Below are 8,139 nucleotides of genomic sequence, written 5' to 3'. Positions count from 1 at the left end.
TTCACATTCCTACAGATTACTACAGATTGTGTACAGAAAGGCTTGTCTTGTTTTTGTTGATATAAAGAAGAAGAAGAAAACTAGGAACATTTGATTAATACTAAAGCATAAAACATATTCATGCATGTGTGTAACAGTGTGTCTGCTGTTTCAGTTTCTGGGAGTGGTGGCCAGTATGTAGCAAAACTGGTGCACAGTGTGGCTCACATCAACGTTTGGTGGGGGGAGGTGAGATCATCTCTGAACTTTAGCCAGCCTTTTCTCCCCCATCCTCCCTTGGACACATCTGGAACTCCGTATCACACCAAATAGCTCACTAGTGAACAATAGCAGGGGAGAGAAAAAATAAACATATAAGACAAATAGAGATTGTCTCTCACAGCACTGGCTTGAAAATGGGTTTAGGAAACTTTACAAGCAGGTTATTGTGACTTTTATGACCTTAACTTTTCGCATACTTTGCAATACTTAATATTTAAAGTATGTGAAATGATATTTTAATTAGATAGCATTGTTTGGAATATGGCTTAACTATATGATATGGTTTGATTCTGTGTAAATCATTATGAGGGCATGGCTTTCATCCAAGATCTTCAGTTTCTAACCATGAAGATTCCTGTAGGTGCATTGCCCCTTTGTGTGTGCATATGTGTGTGTGTGTGTGTCTGTGTGTGTATGGTATTCTTTAAATGTCCTCCCAGCATGTACTCCTATCTCACTCCTCTTTTCCTGGAAGTGAGTTCTGGATCCATGGGAGCCCTGATAAGGATAAAGTGTTTCAAGAAAATTAAGAAGAATGCACTTAAAGGAGGAAGAGAGATGCTTAAATAAATATGATCATTTGAATAATTGACCACAACACAATTTTAAAAACTATGCATATAATTGTATCCTTTGGACTACTAAATATCTAAATGTATACTATATGACCCAAAGTTTCAGACCACCAGATCGCTGGAAGCACACAATTGTCTAGAATGTCTTTGTATACCCTAGAATTAAGTTTTTGGGGCCTCCGAGTGGTGCAGTGGTAAAGCGCTCGCCCTATCATCCAGAGATCGCGAGTTTGATTCCCAGGTGATGCTGTAACCTCTTGCAGCCAGAGAGCTGATTGGCCGAGCTCTCTCACAGGGGAGGGATGAGAGGTACTTGGTGCTCCCACAGTAATCACGGCTCTAAAGCCAATCCGGGGTGTCTGTAAGCTCGCGCAAGTGGAAGGAGTGGATAGCGCTGTCCTCCAAGTGTGTTACGCCGACCCCCAGTTCGAAAAGATACGGTCGGCTGGCGTCACCTGATTCGGAGGTAACACATGATAGTCTTTGGCACTCCCGACTGAGTGGTAGTAGTAGCCTTAATGTGGGAGGCCCTTAGTGGCAGGGAGGAATTGGACACGACTAAATTAGGGAGGAAATCTGGGAAAAAAAAAAAAAAGATTTTGTTTCACTGGAAGGGACCAAACCTGTATAAAATAAAAAGACACGGTTTGCCAATGTTGGACTGAAAGAACTTAAGTGGTCTGCACAGAGCCCTCAAACCCACTGATCATCTTTGGAATGAATTATAACATGCCATGCCTCCTCGCTGGTCATGTGCATAATCTCAACCTGACGTGCTCTTGTGGTTGAATGAGCACAATGTTCTACAACCACTCTTCAAAAGCTGGTGGAAAGCCTTCCCAGAAGATTAAGTGCTGTTCTAGCAGCAAAAAGGAAACAATTATACGCTACCAGTCAAAAGTTTGGACACACCATCTAATTCCATGGACTTTCCTGATTTTAATTTCTTTCCACTGTAAAACAATGCTGAAGGCATCCAAAAGATGCAAAAATCTCCTTTGTACAGTTAATATTAAGATGTCTCTGCTTATGCTCTGTAAAGCTTCATAACGGCTCTAATCTGAGGTGCTGTTTGTTAATTGGTCATTTCTGAGGCTGGTACCTCTAAATGAGTCTCCTCTGCAGCAGAGGTAAGTTTTGGTCATGCTTTCCTGGGGTGGTCTTCATGAGAACCAGTTTCATTATGGTGCTTGATGGGTTTTGCAAATGCACTTGCCAATACTGTTCTTGCTAGAACTGTTCCGGCTGAACAGCTGACCTTCATGTATCAAAAGAACAACGGACTGTTGCTGTTATTAAATTACCCAATGCCAAATGTGTTTTTCGAGTATTGCTCTAAAATGAAGAAAATAAATCCAAACTTGTGTCCAAACCTTTGACTGGTACTGTAAATATAAGAATGCCCATGGTTTTGAAACGGGATGTTTAACACTAAGGTGTCCATATACTATTGACCATAAAATGCATTTGCTACTAAAGCTTTCAGAGGCTGAAAAAAAAAGAACTTAGCTATAACTATGCGATATGAAGGATAATATGAAGTTGTTATTATTATGAGCATCATGGTTTTTTTTCGCGTTTGTCTCTGTACCACACCTTTTTTTTAAAACTGAATTTTGTAATGTGGCCAGGCAGGTACAACACAAGTTAGGCAATTGCTGATAACTTCCAGATAAGCTATAAAGAGTAATATAGAAGACCTTACAGTCAACAGGCAGGACTTTGTCCAGCACTGGATTTGTTAATAATTGATAATATGTCAGTTGTTAAAAAAAAAAAAGGATGCTTTTACTAAATAGAATCCTTTATGGGCATATGCATACTTTATGCAACATTTAAGTAATGTGAAGGGATTAATGTTTCATACATGAACAGTTAAATGTAATACAATAAATACTGCAGAGTTTATTTTCCTTTCCAGAAACACACCAAAGATATAAGTAACTGGCTGATCATAACCATCATAACCATAATAAAAACATTAATTTTGTAAATGATTTGAATATAAGCAGATCTGATTTAGAGTTAGGTTTTACTCCATTTACACACATTAAACTCTGTGTGTATTCCAGCTCTGTCAGGTATTTAGAAAGGAAAGCTGGCAAGCACTGAAGAATGCACACCCTCAAAACTTTTATTGCTTTAAGCATGGTATAAACCTGTTGGTTCTCACATTGTACTCTCTCTTCTTTAGTTACTACTCTTATGGACACACACACACACAAATTCCAAAGTTGTTTCCTCACTGTGGTGGATAGTGGCCTCCCCCTTCCTCCCTCCCTTTTGCTCACACACACACACATGCACGCGTGCACAACGCACACACACGCGCACAGCAGGACACGCCCCAGGGCTCAGACTATATGAGGGGCCAGAGCTGGATTCAGTGGATCACTCCAGGAAGATTCTAGCTTCACGGTAGCTTCACTGTCTCTGAAATTCCTCTTTCAGCTTATCTCTGAAGCCATCCATCAGTCAGCATGTCTATGTACGCACGTAGCTCCTACTCCACCGGCCCTGTAGGCTACGGTGGAAGCACTGTGGTCACCCAGCGCCGCATGGGCACACTGTCCTCAGCCCCTAAAGCCTTCAGCGTCTCCGGAGTCGGTGGTGGCACCAGAATCTCCTCAGGATACGCAAGGAATGTGTCTTCTGGCTTTGGTAGTGGTATTGGCATGGGTGGAGGTGGTGGCTTCAACCTGGCTTCTGCCCTGGACAGTGACGCTACCGTTCATATGAATGAGAAGGCCACCATGCAGAACCTGAATGATCGTCTGGCCTCCTACCTGGATAAGGTCCGCTCCCTAGAAGCTGCCAATGCAAAACTGGAGCTGAAGATTCGTGAGTACTATGAGAAGAAGGGGCCAGTTGCTGAGAGAGATTACAGCGCATACTGGGCCACCATCAACGACCTGAAGGATAAGGTAATGTTAGAAGTTTGTGTCGAAATTAGAACTGTGGGATGTATGGCTTGTAGATTTATAGTTGTATGTCTAAATGTGATTTTCATACAGTCTGATTCATAAGTTCTGCTCTGTAAATAATGTCCAACAATAATTGTCCCTGTTTCAGATCAAGAACGCCACCATTGAAAATGCCAATATCCTCCTGCAGATTGACAATTCCAAACTGGCTGCAGATGACTTCAAAACAAAGTAGGTGCAACTAAGTCATTAAAACTATATCTACAGTAAAGATAGATAGTCTTTAGATATACCTGTTTTATTAAAATCATAAAATAATGTCTATAATTAGAAATGACCACTTGGTGTTAACCCCTTTTTCTTTACTGATCAGATTCGAGCATGAGCTGATAATGCGTCAGTCCGTGGAGGCTGATATTGCTAACTTGCGACGCCTATTGGACCAGACCACCCTGACTAAGGCTGACCTGGAGATGCAGATTGAAGGTCTGCAGGATGAGCTGGCCTACCTAAAGAAGAACCATCAGGAAGTTAGTATTGTCATTATCATTGAAACTTTGCATCAAACTAGGTGATAATAAATATGTTTGAGGAATTGGAAAATTATGGAATAGATAAAACTAGCAATGTGACATTATTGTTAATGCACTAAAAACACTTGGAAAACAAGGATAATTCTACAAGGAATTGATGCTCTTTTAGAATAGGCCAAGAGCAGTCTTATGCCAAGAATCAGTCGGCTAAAAAAAGATGCTATTTTTAAAATTGTCCATATTTGGCAGCAGGCCTCTTCAAGCATTCACTTAGGATTTTGCAAAAGAAAACACCAGAGTGAACTCTGGAGTATTTGTAACTTCAACTTGTATGTGTTGTAGGACCTGGCAGCTATGAGAGCTCAGCTGACTGGAAATGTGAACGTGGAGGTAGACGCTGCTCCACAGCAGGACCTGAACAAGGTTTTGGACGAGATTCGTTCTCAGTACGAAGCCATCACAGAAAAACACCGCAAAGACCAAGAGGCTTGGTTCAATGAACAGGTGAGAGTGGGTGTTTTATTTTTAAGAGGCATGTGGTCATTATTATTATTATTATTCATTGTTTGTGGCCTACAAGATAAACTTTCTAACATATGTTTATCCCTCTGTTTAAGTCGGCAACACTAAACCAGGAGGTGGCCATCCAGACAGAGACCATTCAGACTTCCAAGACAGAGATCACAGACTTGAGACGGACCCTGCAGGGCTTGGAAATTGAACTCCAATCGCAACTAAGCATGGTGAGACTCCAGAAATAGTAGAAACTACTGAAAATGGCAGAAATAGAGACAGATTAAAGGAGAGAATGTGTTATAGCATTCATGGAAATAGTTCCCAAAAAAGTTACATAAGAGGTCAAATGAGGATAATAAAGATGGTAAGAGGGGAGGCTGTAGGAATAGATGGGAGGAGGCTGGCCTGAACGAGGCATATTGGCGAGGAAGACTGCCAAGGGTAACTTGTGTCCATATCCCAGAGAAAAAGAAGGATCCAGTGAGTAAGGAATGTGGAGACATTTTGAGGTGAAAGCAGGCAAATCTGCTAAAGATCTCTGGCTGTGAACATGCAGCACGTTGGTGCAACTGTTGCCATAGAGAATTTTGCCAAATATTTTTTAGACAGGACTTTGAAAATGGTCTGTCATGTATGTGTTGATTTTGACATCTAAAAGTTAGAGGTTATTTCGGGACCTTGCTTAAATGCAATCCTTTTGGCATGAGGCAGACTTAATAAAAAATGCAATGGACACTTTGTCTAAATAAATATCCAAGATTTTTGTGCACTGTCAAAAACTTCCACATCTTCACAACTTCAACATCTTTATTCCCATGATCTGAATGTCATACAGAAAGCAGCCCTGCAGAACACGCTAGCCGAAACAGAAGCACGATACAGCGCTATGCTATCAGGTTTCCAGAACCAGATCAACATGCTCGAGACAGAGTTGGCACAGGTGCGTGCCAGCATTGAGCAGCAGGGCCGCGACTACACCATGTTGCTGGATATCAAGAGCCGTCTCGAGCAGGAAATCGCCACCTACAGAAGCCTCCTGGAGAAGGAAGAATCTAGGTAGTGTCATCATCCGATATGTAAACACATTCTCAAGCATAAAAAATATGACTGATCATTATAATAGCTAAAGTATCTTTTTTTATCTCCTTTTATTAGGACTCCTGGCACAGGTAAAGGTTCATTCTTTTTTTGTGGTTATTGATATACTTTTTGAATTCTCAAGCTTATTTACATAATCAGAACAAATTACAGACAGTAATATATTGTGTTTTTTTTTTTTCCCAGGTGGATCCAGCACGATCACTACCACCACCACCACCGTGCGCCACTAAGCGCGGGACAGAGCACTGCATTCAGAGAAACACACACACACTAAAACATTGTTTCAGTGGGTCATGGCTTATGGTATGCCAATAGCCAATTGTCAACCATGGTCATAATACCCAGGAAATAACTGTTTAAATTTGATAAAGAATGAATCTACTTTCTTGTTGTGTTTGTGAAAGAGTAAAACTGTCTCTGAAAAATAAAGCTGCTGGCAAATTCACTACTGTTCTTGTCTGATGTTTTTAGATCGCAAGAATTAAAAAAATCACTGGTTTGTCTTGGTACACAGACATAAACATGCACAATATAAAAAGCAAGCTGCAGTCTAAAAGCTATGCCTATCAAATTACATTAATAAATTATTATTCATTCATTTTTTAAGAATATCTAAAACTATGGTTAGGATGCTCCAGAACACCAGATAAAAATAACCTTGGAATGTGCAGTTAGTGTGTAAATCAAATGTTCTGTTCACACATGCCAAGTTGGTGTACAGCCTGATCCACTTTGCCACCATTACGACAAATTTGAGTTGGCAGTTAGGACACACTCTTACAGCTCCCTCACAAAAGCCCCCTTTCAAAACCTGGAGACTGTCGCCAGGAAACCACCCATAACAAAAACACTTAGTGGAAAAGCAGAGTTTAGCCTTTAAAAAGTCAGGAAATTGTTCAACCTCCCTTTATCAGCAGTGCTCTTTGACCTTGTGCTAAAGCGAAATGGGAAAAAAAAAAGCAAAGAGCCTCAACATAGGAGGAAGAATGAAAGGGACACACCAAGCATTATTTTAGTATTATCTGTATTAATATTACCTTTGTTTTCAGAAAGAAATAACAAAAAACATTTATTATCTTGGGAGTGTTTCTTTCTTTTTTTTTTTTTTTAAATCTTGAACCTTCTTTATTACTGAATACAAAAATCTGATGCTTATAATAGATATGTGCAAAAAGCACTACCAGTAAAACATGTCCCTAATTATGTTGAATTAAATTCAGATTTCCTGGGCAGAGACGAAGTTTATTGTCATTGAATTTAATCAGTAATTACATAATTGTTGTATTCATCTCCCAGAATATATAATAGCTGTAATAATTTCATATTGTGTCCTTTTTATTCCAAGATTAAGAAATGTTAAGATCATTTCTTTTTTAACAACGCTAGACCAACGTCCTTGTGCTTGTGTAAAGGCTAGACTAGGTGCGGCTGCACTGTTTACTCAAGGGCAGGAACTCGCATTCAAAGTACAGAGTGTTTTCACAGTTAGAGGCCTTTCATCTGTTCTATGCCACAACAATAAATCCATAAATCAATAGCAGCTGTCACATCTGGTCTTAAACGAGGGCATATATCAATGCTTGTAACTTTGCCAAGCAGGGTGTGCATATACAAAGCAACGTAGTGTTAGTCATCAAATTACTGCTGAAAGCTGTAACATTCTGGAACTACTGTCAAATTCTTAATAGCATTTTTAAAATACTTCAAGTCATTATACGCTGCCTTATACAAAGTCACTATTTCAGCAGAGTAAAATTACTGTCCTGCATCAGGCAAACAAACCTATGTTTATTATTGAAAGTAAAAGCATTTCCACATATACAACGAAACAGTTTTATGGACATGACAAAACCACATATTAGTGCTACTAATCAAGCAACAATGTTCCAGTTTCTTAGGATAGCATAAAATATTGGACTTTGGAGCAATGCAAAAAGGTCATGTGGTCTGATGAGTTCAGATTGACCCAATTTCAGGGTGGAAACGGAAGCACATAAAGTGGTGCACCTTTCATGCATAGTACCCAATGTACAAGCCTCTGGAGGCAGTGTTATGATCTGGGGTTGCTTATGTGTCACGTTATGTGGCAATAAAATTAAGTCAGCTGATGACCTGAATGTACTAAATGACCAGGTTATCACACCAATGGATTCTTTCCCTTCCCTGATACTGTGAGCATATTCCATTACCTAAACCATGGTTCTGGGAGCGTGGGGAAATAATTTTCAC

General features: G+C 39.9%; 1 protein-coding gene across 1 annotated transcript; it reads left to right on the top strand.

Moving 5' to 3' along the window:
- Window positions 1–3,214: 3,214 nt before the first annotated feature.
- LOC128542848 (keratin, type I cytoskeletal 19-like) lies at window positions 3,215–6,355 on the top strand. The gene is made up of 8 exons (XM_053512976.1): window positions 3,215–3,760; window positions 3,909–3,991; window positions 4,134–4,290; window positions 4,636–4,797; window positions 4,911–5,036; window positions 5,645–5,865; window positions 5,965–5,978; window positions 6,094–6,355. Exons 1-8 carry the CDS (start codon window positions 3,317–3,319, stop codon window positions 6,138–6,140), a joined length of 1,254 nt encoding a protein of 417 aa, XP_053368951.1. The 5' UTR covers window positions 3,215–3,316; the 3' UTR covers window positions 6,141–6,355.
- Window positions 6,356–8,139: the final 1,784 nt, after the last annotated feature.

The sequence above is a fragment of the Clarias gariepinus genome, chromosome 15 (genome assembly GCF_024256425.1).
Source record: "Clarias gariepinus isolate MV-2021 ecotype Netherlands chromosome 15, CGAR_prim_01v2, whole genome shotgun sequence".
Classification (NCBI taxonomy): Eukaryota; Metazoa; Chordata; class Actinopteri; order Siluriformes; family Clariidae; genus Clarias; species Clarias gariepinus.
Note: the sequence above shows the minus strand (reverse complement) of the source record. Positions and strands in the feature narration are given on the sequence as shown.

Excerpts from the sequence above, each read along its gene's own strand:
- LOC128542848 (XM_053512976.1), top strand. The coding sequence starts at position 3,317 with ATGTCTATGTACGCACGTAGCTCCTACTCCACCGGCCCTGTAGGCTAC. Across the intron at positions 3,761-3,908 it reads TCAACGACCTGAAGGATAAG|ATCAAGAACGCCACCATTGA; the intron begins GTAATGTTAGAA and ends TCCCTGTTTCAG. Across the intron at positions 5,037-5,644 it reads TCCAATCGCAACTAAGCATG|AAAGCAGCCCTGCAGAACAC; the intron begins GTGAGACTCCAG and ends AATGTCATACAG.